Source organism: Saimiri boliviensis, chromosome 3, assembly GCF_048565385.1.
Source record: "Saimiri boliviensis isolate mSaiBol1 chromosome 3, mSaiBol1.pri, whole genome shotgun sequence".
Classification (NCBI taxonomy): Eukaryota; Metazoa; Chordata; class Mammalia; order Primates; family Cebidae; genus Saimiri; species Saimiri boliviensis.
Genome location: NC_133451.1, coordinates 73374446 through 73398731, shown reverse-complemented (window position 1 = coordinate 73398731; position 24286 = coordinate 73374446). Strand labels below are relative to the sequence as shown.

The following is a 24286-nucleotide window of genomic DNA, read 5'->3' as shown; positions in this document are numbered from 1 at the left end:
GATTCCAGAAGGATCAGATAGAAAGGAAAAGGGCATTCAAGACTTTTTTAAAAAAAGGTAGGCCCTAGAATAAGCTGTGTGTGTTTGTTTTTGCTCCAGAGATACAGTGTCCAAAACAGGGACAATTTAGTCTGCCTATCAGGCATTGTGATTTAAGGATCTGTTGATTCAATTTGCCTTCAAATTTGCCTTCGATTTGCTTCCTCACTTCTTGTCATCAAATTTTCTTCACAATCTTGACCTTTCTCTAGAAAGACCTCTTTGTGTTCAGTTGGAGCCTGATTAATTCATCAGGGAAAAAGAATTCCCAGTGCAAGAAGTACTTTAAAAATAGTAGAACCTGCTTTGCTTATTTTACAGATGAGAAAACCAAGCTGCACGTAAACCAAATTATGTCAGCGAAGATGCAGGGTCACACTACTTGTGAATAGCAGAGGTAGAATTAGAATTTTGGACTGTTTTCACCACATCCTGCTTGGGGGTGTTTTAAATTATCCAAATGTTGCCTAGGAAAACTGAGAGCAGGCCTTAAAGAAATGTAGCAAAAAAAAAAAAAAAAGGATGATCTTAAAGAACCCTACCTGCTTTTTTACCAATCTACGTCACATTCCCAATAGATACATCACTTTGCACTATACCTACTCTTAACCTGCTCCCTGCCCTAATCATAACTTGCTTTGTAGAGGTCCTAAAATAATGAAGGCTTTAATAGCCTATTAGGGAAAACCATTGCAAAGCCCATAATGAGAACTCTGTACATTTCAGACCTTTTCACCTATATATGAATGTGGCTTCATACATAGGGGAGAGTCTTCAGAATGTGAAGAAAGGAGCAAAAAAAAGTGGGACAATTCCTGTGATAGCTACACCAGTGTAGTGCCTGTTTCCAGAGTGACTATGGAGATGCCTGTGGATTAAGTGCATGCCATCTTAAGGCCTAAAGGATCATTGTTCATTTGGTTTTATGTCTAATGGTTACTGGTCATATCACATACACCTAGACTTTGTACACTCAATATTTAACTAAGAATTATTACCAGTATGTAAAGAGTACAGAAGTACCTTTCATAAAGGGAAGAGTAGAAAGAGGAGGGAAATCGTCAGGTTTTTCTGCATTATAATGTTTCAGGACAAGTTTTTTTTACAGAGGCTGTGCAGTTGTCCATACCTTTAGAAAGAAAGCTGGGCTTTGCAATACATAGACCACGATCAACCATAATCATTTCACCTTGGTTTTTAGGGAAACTCCCCCACAGGGTCTCCTAATAGTTTATGACAAAATGCCATTGTAATGACTTTAGAGTACAAGATACCCTTCTATGTAGCCATCACTAGTAGAACCTAAAGTGAGCTTTTCATCTGGTCTCCAAGACCTCAGCCTGAACATTGTCTCAGGCCATTTGTGAAGATGCTAATTATCCTGCTGCTCAAAAGAATGCTGGTGTCCTAGTGACGGGTTAGCTGCATGGCAGGCATCTTTGTCTAAATGATTTGTCTTTGATCAAGATGCCCAACACTTTCCAGCTAAATATTTTCCAAGTGATAATAAAAACTTTTCTCCTTTTAGGCTCAAAATTGGCTTAGAGTAAATAAATGCAAACGGTGCCAGGTTTGTAATTCCTCTCTGATGCTCTTTCTTCCCTTCTTTTCAGGAACTCAGTGAAAATGAATGGTATTTACTCAGAGTACAGTCTTCAGCTACAACAATAAAATTTTAAAACTTCCCAAATATTTGCTTTGAAGAAAATAGTCATTTATTGTCAAAGCATCCAACATACTCAGATAAACTATAAAGTTTAATAAATATTTCCAGGGATAAAAGAAACACATAACTATTCAGACTCCATTTCACTGGCACAAAATTACACTTTGTATTAAAAGGAAATACATATTTACATAATTGATGACATTCTTCATTGAAGTCCATAATCATATCATTATACATGCACTTCCCCCTGGAAACTCAAATTGAATGGCGACCCCTTTTTATTCATTTTGTTTATTTTTGTAAGAACACAAACGATCATCAAGAAATGCAAAGCATCTCACCCTCCTCCTTTACTTTATATCTAAAATAAATTTTGCCCTTACATATAATTATTACATCTAAACCGTAAGTGCTTAATAATTTAAGTAGAAACGTATGACAAATGCATCAATATGTTGCAATATATGACATTTTAAAAAATGTACCTTTGTTTTGGGGAAAGTGAAAATGCGTGCATTCAAAAGAAAACTCCCTCAAACAACCCACCCAATCAAAAATCCACCATCCTGGTGTGTGTGTGTGTGTGTGTGTGTGTGTGTGTGTGTGTGTGTATGTCCCGGGTAAATGTCTCAACGAGGTTCCTGGGGGAGGATGTGTGTAGTGTGTGGGGGTGATGTATGTGCCTGTGTGCAGTATTTTGGGGTGCAAGGAGGCGGTGGATGTTCTCGCGTGTTTATTCCTGCAGGTGGCTTGACTGCGTGCGCGCGCATGGAAAGCTGGGGTCCTTTCGGAGTCAATTATGCGAGGTCATGTGCCTGGAGAGGTGGTGGCGCTCCCTGAAGGACTCGTTGCAGATGGGGCACTTGAGTTTCTCCTCTCGCCGCCGTTTCACCAAGGGCTCCATCGCATACTCCTTTTTGTGGTGCGACCTCATGTGGTACACCAGGTCGGAGGTCATGCGGAAGGAGGCATTGCACTTGGCGCACCAGTTCTGCGCGGGCAGACACAGCGAGGTGAAGGAGGGCGGCAGCAGCGTGAGCGCCGAGGGCAGCTGCAGCTGCAAGGGCCCGGCGGCCGCCGCCGCAGCCGCGGCTGCAGCTGCAGCGGAGCTCTTGGGCCAGAACGCGGTGGCGTACAGGAAGGGGCTCTGCTTGGGCAGGCCGCCGCCGCCGCTCGACAGGGACCCGCAACCTCCATTCAGGTCCGCGGCCCCCTGGAGCTTCACTGCTAGAGGGTCCGCGGCGGCTGGGTAGAGTCTGGTGGGGCCCACGCCGTCGGCAGGATGGCACGGCTCGAGCGCGCCCAGCTTCTGGCCCAGCACCAGCGGGGACAGCTGCGAGAAGGAGCGCGCTGGCTGCGAGAAGGCGCTTTTGCGCTCGTCCGACGGGGCGCCCTGGCCCCCGCCCGCGCCGCCTGCAGCCCCGGCGCCCGTGCCGCCGCCACTGCCCGTGCTGCCCGCGCTGCCCAGCTGCGGCACCGAAGTGAAGGCGCTGCCCCTCGCAGGACTGCCGCCCTCCAGCCGGCTAGGCAGCGGGCCCCCGGGCCGCGGGGCCAGCAGCTTCTCGGCGCCCACCGGCGACGGGGCCGCGGGCGTGGAGGAGCCGCCGCCGCCGCCGCCAGAGTCCTGGTCCTCGGCGACGACGCCCCCGCCGTCTGCGGTCCCCTCTTCCTGCAGGCCGGCCACCCGGGCTGCCTTCTTCACCTCCACGAAGGCGCTGCGCTTCGCCTCGCCGGTCTCGGGGCTGGGCGGTGCGAAGAGGCGGCCGTTCTCTTCCAGGCCGAAATAGCTGCCCGAGGCTCGGTACTGCTGCGGTGTGCACACCAGATCCTCCTTGGAGGCCGGGAGGGGCCGCTCTGCGAAACGGCCCCGGCCTCCTACCAGCCCCACGCCACCGCCGCCCTCCGCCGTCTCCTCCGGGAATTTCCTCTTTCCTTTGCTGCCGCCCGTGGCGATGCCGTCGGGACTCAGCTCCGCCTCCTGGTGGCCGCCGCCGCCGCTGCTGCTACCGCTGCTGAGGCTCTGTGCTGGGGAGCAGCTGCTGCCTCCCCGGGAGTTTTCCAGCTCCCTGGCCAGGTTGTGGAAGTCCGTAGATGGCTTCGCGCTGCTGCCGCCGGCGGCAGCGGGTGGGTTGCTGCTCTCGGGGGAGGGGGCTGGGTAGTGGTGGAGGGGGCCAGCTTTGCAAAACTTGGGACCCGGGCCTAAAGGGGCCTCCTGTTGCTGCTGCTGCTGCTGTTGGTCTTTGCCGCCGCCGCCGCCGCCGCCGCCGCCGCCCCCGTGGTCCTTGGTGCCCACGCCGCCGCCCTGTTCGTCTTGGGGACTTATATCAGCGCTGTGAAGTCTCTTGGGGCAGCGGAAACGCAGATGCGCCACATAGGGGAACTCAAACTGGAAACGTTGGCTGCATTCCAGGCATGTGTAAGGGGACGACCCTGCTTAGTGAGCAAACACCACACACACACACATACACACACGCACACACACACACATGCACACCACATGATTACTCAGCTTCACCCCCAAGCCGGTTTGCCACCATCCCCTTGACAAATCCACGTTTATTTCTCAGGGCCTGAGTGCCTGAGAAAAGAATGACCAACCTCATCTAACTTTCCCCCTGATTTGGGGGTAATACAGCAAATAAGCCAAGTGTCCCCGCTTTATTCTCACCTATCTGTTTAGCTTCATTCCGCATTATATCTCAGAGGCTTCCTGTGAGACACCCAAAGGGAAGAAAGGCGCGCCAGCGCGCTGGGTTAGCCCCGGTCGCTCCCCGCGTCTCTCCCCCGCTAGTGAAGGGCCCACACACCGGTCGCGAGCCAACCTACCATTCATTTTGTTGTGGGATCTAGAGGGGCAGAGCAAGAGTAACTCAGTCAGTTCTTTCCCGTACCAAACTAATAACTCCTCGTCTTTGGCAATCCTGCGGAGAGAGCGGTAGAACAGCTGTCCGTTTTTTATATAGGCTTCAAGGTTCTGCTCTTCCTTATCTCTGGCCGATTGGACCAATCGCAGCCACATGAGACCTTCTGAGGAACCATTTGCTGCTGAGGTGTCTACCTGCGGTTTGAAATAGAAGCAAGAAGACAAGAAGGAGGGGGAGAGGAACCCCCATGAAAGAACTGAAATCAGAAGAAGCAAGACCATTTCTTCTATGTTAGTCTTTTCCAAAATTTGAGACCACGCTTCCAAAAATTTGGCCCACGTTGGACCTGTTCTCATGTTTGTAACCAGTAGGGAAGATAACCATTATTTGAAACACTGCATCATCATACAGATTATTTAAGTCGCCGTTTTCATATATTGATTGGACACTAAATGAGGGAATTTCTTCTTAGTAAAAATTTAGTGTTAACCTCTTGAGAGTTTAATTCTAAGTTATCCGACATTACAAAGGTATGGAGAATTTTGCTTTTTTTCAGAAATAAAGCAAGCTTAGATCTTAGAAATTATGCTATGGCAATCATGTTCCTAATCTTGGCTTAAACAATTAATAGCTTTTCTTTGTGAAGAAGAATAGGAGATGAGAGGCCTTATATCTTCCAATTCAGGCATATAGATTTAATGATGCTTTACTGTCAAAATCATTAAGATTTTTATCTAAATACAAACTCTAGGCACTAGCTAATATTACTAAAGAAACTAATATTTAGGGGATGAAGAAGCCCTCTCAAATGGAAGGCAAATGTACCAATACTTGTCAAAGAACTTGGAGAAACTAGTTAGTATGCAAATAGCCTCCGCCCCGGTGAAATCTCCCAGAGTTCAGGAAGTCGTATTCATCAGCAGGAAGACCCAGAAGTGAAGCATTGATTTAGATATTTCTAACATTCCAAATCAAATTCATTTATTCCAAAATATCAATTGACAATCATTTGAGTTTATTTTTCCTTTTCAAATTTTTGATGTGTTAAGTGGGATTGCTTGCATTATTGCACTTTCCACAGGTAAAACCTATCTCTACTTGTCATTAGAATTATTTTTAGGCCATTTCCAACAGGACATTACCCTCATACACCTACACAGCTCCAGCGGAGACTTACCCGAAAGATATAAGGTACCGTTCTCTTGTCAGTAGACTTGAGAGCTATGAAAGCTATGCTGTCATATAGGGAAGTATGGCTCAGGACACAGGGACCAAATATAGCATTCTCAGGGATGTCGCAGGTGGTGTAAACGCTGGTAAAAATATCTGTCAGACATTGTTGGACAGCCTTGGCATCTCCATCCCAGATGCCTCGCTGGATGCCCGTATCCTCCATCACTGGAGATAGACACACAGCACAAGAAAGTAAGTTACATTAACGCTTTGACCGCCATTAACCCAGGCAGAACTGTTCAAGTGCTAGGCAGATTTTCCTTACACTTGCCTGATTTTTTGCATAGCTCTTATTTCAAAATTAAAGCAGATTAACATGGAATATTTTAACAATAAAAACTAAGGGATACTTGTTAAAAGAACTAGAATAGTGAGAGATCTGGAGCTGACTGCTTCAGAGAAAGAAAAGAAGGGGCTAGGAAAGACTAGATCATTTTTTGCATTACCTTGATGTTGGATTGGGTAGGTTTTGGAGCTGAAGTTCAAGGCAGAATAATACTTTTGTTGTTGTTTTAAACCAGCCTATAGACCTTCCTTTCTGAAAGAAACTTCTAACCCTTGGGGGAAAGTGCCTCTATGCCTATGTATTGAACTGGGTGCCCGGGAGCTGGTTTTTTTCTTTTCTTCCAAAGAGGGCAGTAGCATTAGTGAGCAGGCGGAGACAGCGGAGCATGGCGAATGGATTTCAAGTGGAGTGTCAGGGCCACTAATTCTGTGTCAGCTAACCTTTCTCTGCAGCCTACAAGAAGGGACGTATGTCTACTCATTACCATAATCCAACACTGTTCCTCTGAGGCTTTAATTAAAAGCAGCAAGCAGAGGTAATTTTTTTTTTTTCTGGGCATGCTTATTTATGGATGAGAGTGAATCCCTGTTACCTTGTTATACAAGGGGGTGGATTGAGTCACATGTGGCTCATGAAGTGAGCAGGTACAGGACAGGCCTGAAATGTCCCCAGTCTGAAATACTGTGTGTAATGACTGGTGAATTGTCACTCCCCCTACTCCATACGACCCTGTTTGGGCAAGAGGGGGCAGCCCTGCTTGAGCACTCCTCAGTGAGCTCTCCAGCTGTTTAATCCACAGCAATTTAGAAAGTAATGCCCCAATGGAGGGTTCTCTATTAAGCTGTCATAAAGGGACATTTTCCTTCCTCTGGATACCTCGTACAAGACTTATCATTAAAAAAACAAAACAGGTATTTAAATTTTTAAACTAGCTTTGAACTAGGTACATTGCTTAGTATTTCAGACTAATCAAAAGAGTCCTCCAAGTTTGTTGTTCCTTAATAATGCCACGATTGGCAATCATTTATGTTTTTTTAAATAATTAAAGTAGCAGGAAAGCATAGATCTAATTGTTTTCCTGCAAAGCTGTTCATTGTGGAAGAATATCAGTGACTTGTATTTTTGTTTTAATTTCTATTAACCAATTAACCTTACACATGTGATTACAAGATAGTGCCTTTTTTCCCCATTCCAGCCAACATAGCCTAAAACTTTGGTTAGTCTCATTTTCCAATTCATCCTCTTGCATCCCCCAAATGTCAAGTGTTGGGCTGTATCTCCCAGGCAGCAGAAATAAGGAAAAATGTTCATAAAGTAGAAACTTTCTCATGCTACATCATTTATCCCTGGACATTTTTACCCCACACAAGGTAGACATCCTGATTTTTCATTTCAAATTAAAATACATTTAAAACAAAAATACTCATACTCTCTCATCCCCTTTTCAACGGAATCCTATTCTCCTCTTTTCAATTTTCTTCAATTCAGCGTTTTATGCCCCAATTTCTCTCTTCCTTTTAAAAATCTCTTTCACACAAGCGATTCATTGTGCCGGGAGGTCGCCCCGTCACTTCGGGCAACAGCAGGGACACAGTCATTAAAATGCAGTTCTACCTAACAATACGGTGAAAAGGTCCTCACTACGCCGCGCTAATAGCTGTCGGAGTCGCGGCGCCAGCCACCCGAGCCTCAAGCCCATCACAATAACCGCTGGGCAACAGCCTGGGAGCGCCCGCCCGCGTGCAGTCGCCTTTGCCACCCAACCTTTCACAGCTCTGTGCCCCGCTCTAGGCCCAGGTTCTTAACCGCCTGCCCTGAGAATCCGCCCCAGAGCCGGCGGGACTCGCTGAAAGCCGGTCGCCGCTGCCAGCCGATAGCCCTTCCCTCTAGGCAGGCATTGTCTAGCGGCCGCGCGCTCCCCAGTCCTTGGCTTCTTCGGCAAAGTGCTCCCTACCCGCTCCTCCTTTTGTACAATATTATTGGCAGTAGAGAGCCCCTCAACAATTATTTTTCTCTCTCTTCTGGATAATAAGGAGATGGGAGACAAAATTTTCTACTCTTTCCACCAAAATGCCTTTCTCCCATCCCCCTCCCGCATCAATGCAAATAGACTTACCAGGAATAAGGTCAGTATAGAATCTCCTAAATAAGGCCACCTGGAACCGGGAAGATGCGCAATCCAGTGTTTCTTTTTGCCTATTGTATCAGTGTATTTCCATGTCAAGAGGTATTGGTGTTGCCGTCTTTTAGGCTCTTCCTAAAGAGATAAGAGAGAGATGGAGAGATGGGGAGAAATAGATTGGGGGGTGGAGGGAAGAAGGGAGGGAGGCCAAAGAGAGAGAGAGAGAGAGAGAGAGAAAGAGAGAGAGAGAAACGGAGAGAGTTGTACAGATGGACCCGATGCAGTGACTGACTGGCACGCAGACACACACTTTTTGTTTGCTGCACATAATCTGCCCAATGACGCGTGACAGCCCACGTCCCCTCCCTTTAACTCTTTGCTGGGCCAGGCGCTCCCTCCGGCGCCGCCTGCCTCGCAGCTTTTTCCCCTGGCCTGCAGATCCTGAGCGCCTACCCCGGGTGGCAACGCCTGTTAGAGAGCGTCCCGGCACGCCTCCTCCTAAAGCTCGGGCCCTCTGGGACTGCTAGGAGGGGGAAATCGTTTCAGGATTGGAAAGGAAGGTACCAAAAGGATTGGAGAGGGCCTTTCTCTGTTTGACTAGGCACTTGGAGAAGCTATGACAGAGAGCTGGATACCCAGCGCGCGCGGACCCCGTGCGTATTTCCCCGGGAGTCCGAGTTCCGTGAAAGGGAAAGGGGTGCGGTCAGCCCCAGGGACTCTTTAGCTAGTTGCCTGGGGTTGATAAATGGGCGCCGGCTCTACAAGAGTGCCAACACTACCAAGCTTCCCCCTGCAAAATTCAGAAAGGATGCGCTTTGGTGAGAACTTGTCTCAGCCTTCCCATAACTCGGGAGATGAGGTTGGAGTGCGAATGCCACCAAACCCCGGAAGGGGACATAAAGGTACCTCCTAGTCCCAGGACACGGGTACGTGGGCGGAGGTAGGGTGGAGAGGTTGGTGGGAAGAGCGCAGGTTACTGGGCTCAAACAGTTGCTGGGGTTTTTCGCCCTCGGCTTGGTGCATTCTGCGCAGTCCCGGAGGGGTCCCATAATGGGTGCTGCTGGCACTCTGAGATCTTGAGTTTGCGGGGCAAGGGTGATTGAAAATAAAAATGATTACCAAGATGGGCTCCGGAAAGCTTTTCACATCTAGCGGGTGGAGGAAGAGGAGATGGAGTTGCCGAGGCTGTCTCGGGAGCCTCGTTTGTGCGCTAAGCCACTTAGAGGCGCTGACTTGCCCTTTAGTGCAGCAGCTGATGCTAATGACTTGAGGTCTTTAACAGCCTGCCAGTTGACTCTTCCACAGGGGCTGCAACACCATTTCGCTGGGTGATCTCGGGCTTCTTTTTCACAGTTCAATTCTCTACTCCTAAGGGAAGAAAGGCCTTTCAGTGGTATAGACAGTCCCTCAACTCCACCCACATACCACTACTTTGAAGTGGGCAATCTGTCAGCAATAGGATAAATCGGATTGTGTAGCTGGCTAAGGTGGAGAAGGCAGAACCACAACTTAAGGAGAAAGCCTCGTTGCTGCTGCTGTTGTTGTTTTTCCAAGTTTTGAAATAATGTATTTGGGGAGTTGTCAAAGAGCAGCTTACCATGTTAGTTTGATCCTCTCCCAGCTTTGAGACCCTTCTCTGGAACACAGTGGGGCACTGAGGCATTGATAGCCTGGTGACTGCAGTCCCAGGAGGCCAGGGGAGGATTTTGCTGAGGAGAAGCAAGTAAGTACAAGGACTTTCCCAGGAAGTTCATTTTCTTCCTTGGGTGCTCTCTCTCTCTCTCTCTCTCTCTCTCTCTCTCTCTCTCTCTCTCTGTGTGTGTGTGTGTGTGTGTGTTTCTTTTTCTTTTTTGGTCAGTGCCCAATGCAAGTTCCTAATCGTTGCCTAGGACAAAGCTTAAATTCACAGAAGAAAGGGTTGCAATATCCCCATACATTGAGAGAAAGTAGAGAATCCCTTAGTTTTCAGGTTAGCTACTGACTTTTCAAAGAAAGCTTCTTGAAGTGCAGTTTTATTTAATCTTAAGATATCATCTCTCTTATGCAAGTATGTGCAGTTTTATGTTCTTTCGCTGAGGATGACTCCTAATGACCAAGATTCAGTGCAATGAGGGTTCTCTCACATGTCTGTATATAGGAATCTGCTGCTGTGCTGAGCTTCCAATTGTCTTATGACTGATTCCTCCATTGAATACTAGATTCATTTCTCTCTCTCCCTGTCTCTCCTCTCTCTCTCTCTCTCTCTCTCTCTCTCACACACACACACACACACACACACACACACACACACACAAAGCATGGACAAATTGTCCACTAATACTTCTTTAAAGAATGGGTGGAAGATTTAGAAATGTCAAAATCATGTCTCAAACATCTGGAAAATAAACCTGAGGATTGAAGATAGTGGCCCGAAACTTAAGTGAATTCAGCGTAGAAGAAAGAAGAAAAATAAAGGACAGAAGAGGCACGGTTATAAACTGCTGCAAGTCAAGATAGAAAAGTAGCCATAAGAGAGTCACGTGGTCCCTTAGAAACTGCAGACTGATATATGCAATACGGTGTGTGGGGAGCAGTGTTTAAGAACATAATTTCATTAATCTGTTGAACAGAACACTCCTTAGTGCTTTCTTTTGGTGTTATTTAGAGAATTGGAAGTTTATCTTTCAGGAAAAGTCATCTGTCCATGCAAATCATTAAAAATTTATCTTACATATTGTAAATACATAAGTCTCTACTCCAGAATATGGACATTTAGAAAATAAAATCTAAACGGAAGGCATTTTTCTTGTGCCTGGCCTTTCTCTTACTGAATATAGAGACCATTTAAACTATGTATCTTTTGAGGTACTAAAACCTTGATTCCAGCTTGTATAAAACAACATTTTTGGTACTTAAGCTGAGGGTGGAAGAGCTTGACCTTTTAAATCTCGAGCTAGAAAATAGCGACAATTTTGTACATTTGAGAGGGGAGCAATTTATTGAGAATCTGGCCAACAGATGCTTTCTTTCAGTTTCACTTTCTTGCCCTCTAATTAATTTTTTCCCTACTGCTTTCAGGTAAAGATCCTTAAATATAAGAATTTCTCACATTTTATGAATCTGACCTACTCTTTTTATTATGAGTTAGATGGCTGACATAACAAAACAGTATAGGTAAGATTAAGTTGAAATTCTTAGTTGGTAAGTTTTCCAGTAATTTAAGTGGTACACATTTTGCTTGGTAATATAAATGTCCTAAATGACCATCATTAATAGGGGATAAAGAAAATCTGCAAATTACTTTTATTTCTGTAGAAATTTATAGGCTGAAATGGTACATAAACTACTTGGAAATCACTCTGCATTAATACTTACTGGAATTCGCTGATACTAAATGAAGGGTTGAGGCATTTATTCAGACTCAGACAGTACTATAAAAATGTACCTAGTCAATAGCTTTATGTAATTCACATGGAACAATGGGTTTATGCATATATTTGGAGCTCTATTCCCTAGGATTTTATTTCCAATTAAGTGATTAGAAGGATGACAATGAAGAGTGGATATGCTCACCTTGTTCCACTTTAGCCAGGCTCTTTGCTGTCCTGGCAAAAATACACATGTAGGAAACTGTAGTGTTGTTTTGGAAGAGAAGGCTGGAGAGAGGTTGATAAATGATACCCAAGGTGGTGCCTTTTATGACCTAAGTGAGAGGGTGGAGAAAGGGTGAGAAAGGGAAATTTAATTCTTAGTATTAGAATGGGAACACCCTTTCTCTTCCCAGTGCTGGAAAATGAAGCCCAAAATATTTCAACTTCTGTGATAAGAAGCAGGTAACATCTCCAATAATAAGTCAAGTAAAGATTATTATCCTATGAGAATGAAAACACACTAATTTTCTTTTTCTATATCTTTCTAGGTCCTGGCTTACCCACCTCTAACCCTACTGCCAAAACACTGCACCAGCAAAGGCCTCATTGTCAAGAGTGTGGCAATTTGTGGTGAAAGGGGGTAAAAAAAAAAAAAGAGCCCATACACTGGAAGATAAGAGGATGCCAATAGAGCAGACAGTGGCAGCCTTCCTAAGCTTATTAATTTCCCACAAGGAGGTCTCTGGAAGGGGCTGTCAGGCTTGAGGGAGGCAGAGAATAGATCTTCAAGGAGGAGTATTGCATTACCTAGTCTCACCATTCAGAATAAGGAAGTTTTTAAGGGATGAACTTGACTGACTACTTGTACATGAAAGAGAGAGAGAAATGATGGGCTGGTCAATTAAGAAAAATACCAGGCCTGTGCCAAAAATGCTGTTCAGAGGTTGTTAACTCATTTTCTACCATTTTGCCTTTATCAAGAGAATGATACATGGTGGGTTTTTAAAAAGAAACACAGAGGGGTTTGCTTGTTTGCTTGTTTGCTTGTTTTACATCTTGGTGAGTCAAGAAGAGGCCTGCTTGCTGATTTGGATAAAGAATGACCTGAGGGAGTCGGTTGTGGGGAGGGATGCTTGTTTTTTATAAGTATACATTGCAAGCTCCATTTGTGTCTCTTCCTCACCCTAAGTATTGTAGTTGGTTCACTGGGTATTACATGAGCAAATGTTTTCTAGGCTGGCCCTGGGAAAGCCAGAGACTCAGAGTTGGGTAATTTTGTAACCTGTGAGGAAGGACTTCAGGCTCCCAACTGTAGGGGTCATTATTCCTGTCTCACATTTATCTCTCTTGGTCTTTTCCTCATAAATGGTCCTGCTTTTAATGCTGCTGCTCCTGCAGCTACTACTACCACCATTATCATTACAATGGTAATCTACCTTTCTCAAGTTTAAAATTTTCTCTCTGAGCATTCCCAAGTTTTACTTATACTTCTGTTGCAGTTCAGCTGAGAATGGGATGGTCTTTGAAAGCTATATGTTATTTTCCTCTCCTGGATCTGGGTTGTAGTCAACTGGCTTAATAGCCTCTGCGTATGACTTTTAGAGGGTTAGCAGACCGAAGTGATATTGGAGGCAACTACCAACAGGTACGAAATCAGTGCCTCATACTCATCTATGTGAGTGTGACCTCTGAACCAAATCCAATATCCAGTATTTTGACCCCCTGGCTCCCAACTTTTGGACTCCTCCCCAGCTCAGTGTGTAAATATCTGGCAAGAAGAGGCCTGGATTTTTGTCAAATCTGTAGGTTCCAAAGTCCCTCCTAGACTCAGACATCACAGACCAACTTTATACCTGAGCAGAAATTGTCCTCTATGTGTGTATGGGTGTGGGTGTGTGTTTAAGGTTGGGGTGAACGTTGTCAAAGGTAGCAATTAAAAATAAGTTTTAGGACTGTCATTTTCCTTGAATGCTTGTTCATTAAGCAGCCAGTGCTCTTTGTTGAATGTTTTCATGTAAGATGGTTTTGAGAAAATAGTTTGTGTGAAGTCATACAGGACAGCAATTGGTCCCAAGGAGGCAAACTGAATAGAGTTATAAAGCCTTTGAATGCATCTCAGTGTGAGGGGGCGTGGCTGATTGTAGCTGAATCTCTATCAGCCAGTCTGAACTTCCTTACCCTCTGGGTCAGACTTTTTAGACAGATTCGGGATCACGGTATGTCTAGCAGTCTCAAATTTGTGTCCAGCAGTCTCAAATGAGATTTTGAGAAGTCTAACTCTAGGCCTTGGGAATGTGACAACATTGAGAGGCTCTACATCAAATTTCTTCACACAGCCGGGAGAATGGACTTTATCCCAAGATTCAGTACCTGTATGCCACCCCTGTTCCTCTCTGTCAGGTAGTATGTAATGGCCACACCAAGCAGGAAGCACAAAGTCCCCCAAGCTGACTCATCCTCACTAACAGACACGCCATGGGATGTCCTTGTCAACATTAAACTAACAGCATCACTGCAGCCAGCCTCTGATTCTTTGTGCCACACAAGTGCTTGCACATGCCCTGGGACTTCTATCCCTCCTTCCCATGAAGTGATAAGCTCACATCTCTGCAGCTTGACCACACTGTGCCCCATACAATGTACGTGGAATTGACTCCTGCTTCACCAAAACCAGATAATTTAATAAACTTTATTCTTGTTGGGGGAAGAGGGAGGGGAAAAAAGCCACCTACTCCACTCCTCTCAATAAACTAACACATGGCCAATTCCCAGGCCCTAAGGAAAAAAAAAAAGTTAAATAAAGAGTTAAATAAAGAAGCAACAATAGACACACAGCATATATATCCTGAGTGGGCTACACCCCTTGGCATCCAATCCCAGTTAGCTTTCTGAGGTGTGGACTGTGAGAATTTGGGCTGCTGGGGAGAAAGCAGCAACAGGCTTGGCTTTTCTGGGAAAGGGGTCTAAGCAGGGGACACAAATGTCCAGTACTTGAAATACACCTATGGTACACATTCTGGAGGCTCTAAGAGAGAGACATTTCATTTTCTCAAGGAAAAGAGAAGTGAGATAAAGAAAGTAAAAACAAAGGAAGGAAGAAAGAGACAGAGAAAGAGGATTTGAGAAGTATATACCAGTTAGGAACTACACAGTGATGATTCACATTGTATTGAAGAGTCTTGGAAACATGGTTCGATTTCTTTTCAAATTATGCTCTCAAACTGCTCCCTTGCTCATATTGCCAATGGAATGCTTTGAGTAAAAACTATCCTTCATGATTTAAATTCAAATGAATCCCAGGTATTCTATGAGTTAATCCAGGGGTATTAATTTAGCATCAGTGAGAGATGTCTCCCTAAACATTACATGAAAAACTGTTAGTTTTCAGAAGACTTTCAAAAACACTCAAAAGCTACCAATGTAAGTCTTTCCTCACTGCTAATACTTGGAAATGTATTCTCCTAAAAAGAAATTCAAAGATCAACATGTCATAAATGATAGCAACGTCATGACTACTACAAACACCTGTGGACTTACATTATGAAGTGGAGGAAAGAATAGGTAAGGATTGTAACATAGTTGTTCTCTTGAACTTGCTGAGTAAAAAGCTGCTTCCCAGACTGATTTGATAGTATCTGTAATGCAATATAGTAACCATGATATCATTCATAATCTCCTTTTAAGGAAGTTTAAAGGAAAACTCATATTTTTAAAAGAGATAATACCCAGAATTGCTAAATAAAACACTTGTAAATTCTTAAGAACAAACATATTAAATATAATGACCTGGATGTTGAGATTTGCTAGGCCTAGAATTTAACATAGGCCTGAACAACTTTATACCTGAGCAGAAATTGTCCTCTATGTGTTTATGGCTGTGGGTGTGTGTTTAAGGTTGGGGTGAACGTTGTCAAAGGTAGCAATTAAAAATAAGTTTTAGGACTGCCGTTTTCCTTGAATGCATGTCCATTAAGCATCCAGTGCTCTTTGTTGAATGTTTTGATGTAAGTTGGTTTTGAGAAAATAGTTTGTGTGAAGACATACAGGACAGCAATTGGTCCCAAGGGGGCAAACTGAATAGAGTTATAAAGAATATACTTCCTGAATATAATATTACTGTCTAATACCTTGCATATGATCAGTATGTCTAATACCTTGTGTATGATTTTGTGTGTGATCAGCTGTCACACAGCATTATCTACATTCTAGAGTCAGTTTACCGAAGCCCTAAGAGGTATATTACAGGTAAGTGGGGATCCCCTGAACTTGTGAAAATATTCTCTAGAAACCCAACGCCAATGCACTGAATACAGCGAGTTTCTTTTCTTGCCTGGGGAACTGAATTAGCTGCGCATCCTCAAGGCCCTACACAGCTTAGTTTGAGCCTTAAGTTTGGCCAGCAAGATAAGGCACAGAAGTGCCTGCTAGACAAGGACAATCCCTGATGTGTAGATTGTGCGGTGCCCATGTCTCAGTAAAAGGTGCAGAGACGAAAGTAAGAGTTCAGAGAAGGCCAAACGACAGACTTCAATGTGGGCAAACCAGGTTTCCCTGGGAGAGATTCAAGGAGGGCAACGCCCCCACAGTATCAGGAAACGCAGACTCGGGTCACACGATTTGACTTGATTCACCAAAAAGTGCAGAGCCCTGACACGGGAGGCGACCGGGGCAGAACAAAACAAGCCATCATCTGCCCGGTGGCGCCCTTATAGACGCACAGTGCACAAACCGTGAACTTGGGGCAGTGTGGGGCCAAGGGGCGCTCTTGGTACGCTCCAGATGCGCCCTGGGCGAAGCAGGGACAACGTGCAGTTCCCAAGGGCCCGCCACATTTCCCAAGTTCTTTAGCCTCCCATCGGAAATTAGTGCCCCATTTGCTTCCCTTTAGGTCACCACTTTATCTGCGGAAAGGCGTCCCAAGCGCCGGGCCTGCGGGAACCTAGCCCTCTTTCCACCTCCCTCTCTACCTGCCTCTGTTCACGACCTCGACCAGCTAGCTAGCTGGTCGCCTGATCTTCTCTCGCGGGGCACGAGCCTGTGTTCCCATTCCTTACTCGCTGGGCTGCCAGTGACCTTGCTCAGTCTCGGTTTTCCTCCGGTTGAACTAAAGCTGGCAAGAGCTGCCTCCCGTATCGCAGTGAGGACTCTAAGGGAACGAGGGCGAGCGCACTTTGGAAAGCCAGTTGCTGAGCAGATGGTAAGGGATCACTTCCAAGAGCCAGGGATGGTTTCATTTCAGTCTTGGACACGAGGTGGTCTCAATGCCTTCATTAATGAACATTCTTCTTAGAAGTCTGGAAAACTGACCCAAGAAGAAGGACCAACAATTGAGTGTCGGGCAAGCCCACAACTCCATAGGGGAATCAGGGATGCATGGGTTCAAATCCTAGCCCCCTAGAGGTAATTTAACCTGTCTGTACTTCAGTCCTTCATCTGTGAACTGAGGGCGGTAAAGGGATACTTTTCATAAATTAGGGCTGTGTGGATACTCAGCAAGCATAGAACAACGCTTGGCACATACTAAATACCATTTCAGGGCTGCCTATTGTGACTAACTGCCTTTCCTTCCTCATTAGAAAACTGGGAACTGTATTGTGTACCCGCTTTCCAAGCGACCCAGCGAGGGCTGAGGATTTCCCGAAGTTTCTAGGGAGAAACAGAAGCAAAGGCAGTCATCCCTTTCCTCCTACCCAGCCCCCACCGCGCACACCCCCACCCCCATCCCCATCCCTGGTTTAATGGAAGAGCAATCAGTTTGCTGAGGAAGGCCTGCCTGGTAGATTGAGATTTGACCTCTATCCTCCCATGCCCATCTTGCGAGTTACTTCTTTAAGCCTGGTAGCGCCAAGGGTCAGGATCGCTGTGCCACGTTAGAAACGCAGGTAAGTCAGGCTGTCAAAGGCTGATCCAGAAGACGCCGTGGAGTAAGAAGCTTATGAACACGTTGATGGTAAACTCTAGCGCCGCGGCCAAAAGCCGAGGTCTGGAGGTGGGCAGAGAAACCTGGGGGATCGGGCCTCCCTCGCTGACCAGGGCTCTAGGCCTCTGAGAGCGCGCGCGACCTCCCCTCTCCTGTGAAGCGCTGTGGCTCAGATGCCGACAAGGTGGATGGCCCCAGCCCTCCCCTACACACCCAAGTCCCGGAGCTCCGCAGGAGGAGGTAACTGGGCTCCAGAGGCCGGAGCTACACCATTGGCCCTGGAGCTTCGTGCAGGGCAGGCTCTCCCCGTGGCTGCCCTCGCTCCTTGTCCCAGCGTCCTCACGCGGGCCTCGAACGGAGCACTGTGGGCCGCAGGACAGAAGGAGCTGCCTGTTTCGGGGTGCCTAGCTGGGCCTCCTTCTCCGCCGCTTTTGCGCACGCGCAGCCCAAGCTGGTGCTTTCCGTTTTTCCCAGCCCACAGTCTCACGTTACAAGAAACTTCCCGCCCAGTCTAGGACTGGGGATCAGGTAACAGCGGTCAACTGTGGGTTTCCAGTTGCTCTTCCTTCCGAAGTATCCAAGGGGCAGTGGTTAAGAGTTTGATATTTGGGGTTTTGAACACTCAGGTCTGAACCCCAGGTCTGTAATCTCTTACCTGTGTGAGCAGATCACTTGACGGCTCTGAATTTTAGTATCTTTATTTGTAAAATGGTAAAGACAGCATTTATTTATAGAGTGGCTATGACTATTGCCGGTCAAGCCTGGGTTCAGATCCCAGCTAGGCCACCTGCTTGAGTTAGTTAGCATCTCTATGCTTTTGTTTCCTGTAAAGCAGGGGGATCTGTGAAATCCTGGTATTATAATACTTAACATCAGTAACATAATACTTAAAGGGTCAGCATAAGAATTAAGTGTGATGAGGCTGGCCGAGCATTCAGCCTAGCACAGAAGAAATGCCCCAAGCTTACAGCATCTCATTGTCTTCTGCTTTGGAATGCTGGGTAAAAAGAATTTTTTAAATATCAGCTTTCTCCTCCCCCTTTTTTTCCTCTTTGGAGAGAAACAAGATGCAAAGATGCATGCCAGACTGTGGGGTGGTAGAATCTGGAGAGTTGGAAGGAAGTACCTTGTGGTAGAAAGTTAGGTGACCCTTGTGAAAGCTGAATGCTGTCCTCCTGGCCTTTTTCAGCGTTTGAGTACAAGGTAAAAGAATTGGAAAGGCAGAGAAAAGAGACCTGGAACATGGAAGGCACTCAACAAATGTTTCTTGAACATAAAATGGCATTTCTAAAATCAGGGAGACAAAGACTGTCTGAAATGGGAATGGAGACTCAGAGTTGGTATTGATTACCTTCTCTTGGTGCCAGGCTGCCAGTAGGCATTTAGGGCTCTATATGTTAGAAGCATTTCTGTGTGACTTTATGTTATAGATCTCAGGAAGGCGGGTGTGACACTACTCTACAAAAACGGACTCTGAGGACAGGAGGAGCAGAAGGATGTATCCTCTGCATATAGAGAAGGGGCACAACCTAGCAAGAGACCCAGAGCAAACCTGACTCAAGAGAATTTAGAGAAGTAAAACTCAGGGAAAGGGAAGAAAAGAGAAATGATATATTGTGGTGAATTAGGCCTCCAGTATAGGGTTGGACTCTGTATATCCCGAAAACCTTGAAAATCCAATTTGGAGCCCCAAACCCTAAACTCAGGCATTCCCTAATTATCTTCACAGCTCAGACCCTTTCAAAGTAGAGAAGCACACCTGCATCACCAAATGCCCCACCATTTCCCCTCTCCTTCAATATCAGTATCCTCCACTGACTTCAAATGGGAGCTCTTAACATTCTTTTCTGTTCTTCATCGATAATAAAATAATGAACAATGATATTTTACCCATCAACTAAGAGAACATCCAAGAAAACATGACCTGAAACAGCATTCGAGAAGATATTTCTCTGCTTTTTTCCCCCCACTGAGGGCAGAGAATGCTGATACAGCAACAACCTGGAGTATTTCGTAAACTTCTGGCTCTTAATCCACTATCCTAACTAAAAGGGCTGTCAGCAAAAAGGAGAATAAGATAAAACCAATTCCTCAGTGTTCAACCCCCCTGGGGGCAAAGGAGACACTGCTGAGAAGGAGCCACAACTTGAAAAAAGATTGATTTTTCCTGGCCATAAATTTCATGCCTTGTTCCTCTGCCGAACGAAGCATGATAAAGTCCTTTTCCATAAAGTATTCAGTATTAGAGCCACAAAGCTCCTGCAATCAGTAGCCATCTGCTTCTACCATAACTGCTGCTTCCGAAGCAGGGAAAGCAGCAGCAGAGAAAGGGCACCACTGTTAGGCTGCTGGACAAATGAGGAGCCTGAATAGCTTTGGTTTTCCTTGTGTATCTGTATCTATAGAGACAGGAGAAGAAAGGCCGCATTATATTGATGCAACAATTGTAAAACAAAACACGGAAGAGGCATCTAAAGGGCAATATCGCATGCATCAGGGGTCCCCAGATAAAAGGGGCACTAACAGATTTATAGAAACCTTTAATTGGTTTTCAATTGAAAGCTAAAGAGGCCAGGGCGAAGCTGTGAAGATTGGCAAAGTGCTGTCTTTCAGCCCTCTGGAGGAGTGATCTATTTCAGGAAGGGAAAGAAGAGGAGACCCTACCCGTCTACCTAGAGCTGCTGCTTCTTCAAGGGCAGCGAGCAACTCCGCGTGAGCAACTTTCCTCTTTGGCCAGGGAGTTAACTGATCTGATCTTGACAATCAATCTCTCTTCTGTCTCTCACTCTCACTCTCTCCCCTCTTCCTTCCTCCTTTCCTTGTTTCCTCCCTTCTTTCTTCCTTCTTTCAGGCCAGTAGGTAAGTGGAAAGAGGAAGGAAATGATCAAGAGTAAATCTAACATTTCAGCTCTGGAAAAAAAAAAAAAAAAAAAAAAAAAAAAAAGACTCCTAATAAGGCCCAGACTTTAAACCCGTTTACCAGCTAGTAGGGAGGCCTCTCAAAGAAACAGGAGTCTGAGCCTTATCCTGTCCCATTCTTCCTTTCTCCTTTTCTATATGAAACGGGAAAAGCTGAGCGTCATAAGAGTATCTCCACTTAGTGCAGTGAGAAGTTTTTCCTTGTACCCACCGGCTTTATTTCAGAGTGGATCTCTCCACTCAGCCAGTACGGAGCGCCTTTTCCTTAACCCCTTCCTGCGCAGCCAGCGGCAGCGAGGGTGGCCCCCGCCCGCTTCGGTGGACAGTGCCCACCCAGGCGGGAGCCTCGGACGTCCGTCCGTCTGTTCCTAAAGCTAATTTATTGGCCCGACCCTCCATTATCATTTTCGGCTTCCTAATTAATCAACGATAAAAGGCAATGACGCAAATTACGATTATGAGGGAACTGGAAGACAGTTTTGAATAAAATGGGAGAAGGGAGATATGATTAATTGAACTACATGATAGTGAAATCTCAAGTGCAAGAAACAGGCCCCAAGGGGTCAAAGTCTGAACTCATCCGTGTTGCAGGGGAGCCCCTCCGGTTGCCCTAGAGTCCTCGCAAGGGGATAGCCCCCAAATTAAGTCACATGGATCCGAAGGCTTCAGAAGAGACAGAACTGGGTTCCCACCCCAGCTCCCAACCACACTGCACCTAAGGCCCAGATACTCCTTCCTCCAATCCACATCACTCACTTCGCTGCCTCCCCTGTTGAATTTCGGACTCCTGGACAGCGAGTCCACTCCACTTCAGGACCGTACTTTTATTGAAGTGCACCCTATTATGTTGCTAATGAGCCGCAGGTCTCCTCACAGTTTCCCTTCTGCCCTTGCACATTCCTCTAGTGAGGCTAACCCTGTGAAATTACAGGAAAACAAGTCTAGTAGGTCAGAGATCGCATTTGCTCTTGTAAGGGATTAATAAAGCTCTTGTCTGATGCTGCTTTTTAGAATTATGTTCGGGATTAAAAGACAGTCTCGACATAAGCACACATTTTGCATCCGCTGGTCGTTGTGATTAATGTTTCCGAGGGGATTTGGGCCGGGAGCTTACGGAAGGTGCTCTCTGGGTCTAAAACCCGACGACCTCTGCGCAGGGGCGAGCGAAGGGTCTGGGGACACTGGGGCACGCGCTAGAGCACTGGGGGATTAGAGAGGGCATCAGATGGGCGCGGAGATGCCAGCCATCTCGGCCTTTCAGCGTCCCTTCCCTCCCCTGGCGCGGCTGCCTCGGAGGAAAACGGTGAAGACTGTACAGGGAGGCTGTCCTTCGGATTTGGAGAGAGAAGGAGAGAGAGAGAGAGACAGAGACTGACTCTTGACTGTCCTGACTTTTTGGTGGGAGAAAGGGGCTCACTACTCCAGGCAACTGTCTAGCAAGGGAAATTCCCAGCTCTGCATTCCAGGGGATCGCTGCCCCAAATGCATAACTCACCCCCAAATCAAAGAGTCGCCGTGCCCCGTCCCCGGAAAACAATGACTTCAACCTCTGAGAGCTGCCATTCTCAGGGCTGCTTTCGCCAGCACCCAGGGAGGTACCTACGGAGAGGGGCCCGAACCCGAGCCTGGGCGGGAAACGCATCCATCCCCTCCACACTACCTCCCGGCGGGCGGCAAACCCTCCGCCAGACAGTGATCAGAGAGGAGAAGGAAAAGTACTGGGGGGCCCGCGGGGAGGGAGGGAGAAGGAAAAGAAAAGGGGCTGAGAGGAAGACGGAGAGAGGGAAGAGGGGAGTAAGACCGAGAGGGAGGCAGGAGGAGGAGGAGAGACAGATGCAAAAAGGAAGCGGGAGAGGAGTTCAGCGCGAACCGAAGTGGGTGGCGGTGGGCATTACCGCTTTCCAGCGGAAGGGGGCACCCTTGCGGCCGTGGGACCGTTCCCGGGGCGGGGGCGGGACGCCCGGCAGAGCCAGCCCTGCAGCTCCGGCCCCGGGGTGCTGGCGCCCCCTCCTGGCTGCCGTGCGGCCGCTCCCTGCCTCTCGCGGGCGCTCCGGCCCAGACACTGTCCCGCCCCTCGCTCCGGGGAAGAAGCGGCAGAGGGGAGGGAGGCCGGGAGAGAGAGCGGGTTGGGTCCGGGGAACGCCGCTCCCGCCGCGCCCCGCGCCTGCCCGCGGCTTCCTTACCTGCGGACTGCGGGGCTCCTTCCCCGCGAGCGCAGCTCCTGCGGGCCTCTCGGCGGCTGCGCCCGCACCGCAATCCGAGCCTGCCGAGGAGCCCGCCCGCCTCGCGAAACGGCCCCGGTCTTGCCGCAGCAGCTGGGAGGGAGGGAGCGACCGCCGGCTGCTGCCGGGCGGCGTCTGGGGGCTGCAAGCCGAGCGCAAGGAGCCGCCATCTGGAGCCTCGGCGGCGGGCGGGGGCGGGGGTGCAGGAGAAGGGGCCTGGCGGCTCGGCCCCGGGCTGGCGCGGGGCAGGGCTCTGGCGGGGGGCGGCGCCCAGTCTCCCCCAGTACTTGCGTGTGTGTCGCGGGACGGGTGGTGTGGGTGTGTGCGGGGGCACGGCCCCTGGGGAAGAGGAGCGGAGGCCTGCCCTCTTCAAGTCCCGCGGATTACAGGGCAGCCGGTACCCGCAGGTTTAGCGAAAGAGAGGGGGGACCCTCTTGGCAACCCCGAGTCCCTTCCAGCCATTCTCCCTTCGGGGATGGAGGGCTGGGCGAGGCGAGCCCAAACACTCCTGCAGGCGCACGCACCCGCCGTCCGTCAGAAGTGGTTTGCTCATTTTCCTCTCCTCCCACCATGTCCATCCCACTCCAGGAAACATTCCTCCCCAAACGGCACGGAGTTTTGGACGCCTCCACCTTAAGACAGCTACTTCAGCCAGAACGTGGGACAGACACTAACAGGATATCACCCTTGGGGATAAACACTCTCCAGTTTCCTGTGGACGGTGGAAGAGGAAAGAACAGGAGAAGCTGCCAAAGGGATGGGTCGTGGGAAGCTCATCCTTGCACTTAAGAAGAGAATATTAGGGACGGGGGCGGGGTGGAGGTAGGAGGATGGGAAGTGTAGCTTTCCCTCCCTTTCTTCCTTTCATTTCAGATCCTATTAGTGTTTTTATTTCTTTAATTTTGAAAACTATTTCCTTTTCCTGAATCTGGATGCGGGCAGGGAGGGAACTCAAGGAAATGATGAATACGGAGGAGAGCCAGGAGACAGGGGATTTGTCCTGGACAGGGGATACTCTCCTTCTTCACCACTGTCTCTGAGAGAGATGCCCAGAGCCATAGGTTTTAGCCCAATGTAAAGGGAGCTGAATGGGTGTATGGGCGGTGGCGGGTGGTCTGAATAAGAAATAAAATAAAGGAAAGCCAGATCCACTCCAATCCCAAAACATTAAGACACCCTCCCCACCCCCAGCTGTCTTGTGTCCGGCAGAATGGCATTATGTAAAAGATCTGGCATGTCACCCAGTGGCACATCTGGTAGGTGTAGATGGCATTCATTAGCACGGGACTTCTACTCTGCAACATGCCAAAGCTCTTACAGAGATGCCCGCTGCCAATCATTCATTGGCTGCCAATCCCCGAGTGTGGCCCGGGCGGGATGGCTTCCTTCCACCCTGGCACCAGGAGTGGAGGAAACAATGTGTTGAGATAGAAGAGATGAAAGTGGAGCTGAGGATGCGAGGCACCCAACAGATGTATCCCATGAGGAGATAACGGTGCTAAGAGTCATTTAGCAAGAAAGCATATGCATGATCTCAGGAGGGAGGCTTGGGCAGGGGGTCTGCTTGCCTAGGGCTGAGCTGAAGGAAAGGCAGGGGAGCCCTTTTAGAAACCTGAAAGTTGAAGTTGCTTCTCTAAAAACACACAAAGACTAAAACCTCAA

The 24286-nt window shown here is 47.6% G+C and overlaps 2 protein-coding genes across 3 annotated transcripts; both read right to left on the bottom strand.

Moving 5' to 3' along the window:
* Nucleotides 1-1778: 1778 nt before the first annotated feature.
* PRDM8 (PR/SET domain 8) lies at nt 1779-8647 on the bottom strand. Of its 2 annotated transcripts, none has more exons than XM_039468603.2 (4): nt 8208-8647; nt 5750-5970; nt 4535-4766; nt 1779-4141 (listed from the first exon to the last, which is right to left on the bottom strand). In XM_039468603.2, exons 2-4 carry the CDS (start codon nt 5966-5968, stop codon nt 2502-2504), a joined length of 2091 nt encoding a protein of 696 aa, XP_039324537.2. In that variant the 5' UTR covers nt 5969-5970; nt 8208-8647; the 3' UTR covers nt 1779-2501. The 2 variants fall into 2 exon arrangements, with proteins under 2 accessions (XP_039324537.2, XP_039324538.2); XM_039468604.2 differs by having other exon boundaries at nt 1779-4138; nt 8208-8646.
* On the bottom strand, nt 8272-23401 carry LOC141583843 (uncharacterized). Its single transcript, XM_074395666.1, has 6 exons — nt 23310-23401; nt 22586-22991; nt 11766-11895; nt 9811-9922; nt 9333-9581; nt 8272-8348 (listed from the first exon to the last, which is right to left on the bottom strand). Exons 1-5 carry the CDS (start codon nt 23399-23401, stop codon nt 9362-9364), a joined length of 960 nt encoding a protein of 319 aa, XP_074251767.1. The 3' UTR covers nt 8272-8348; nt 9333-9361.
* Nucleotides 23402-24286: the final 885 nt, after the last annotated feature.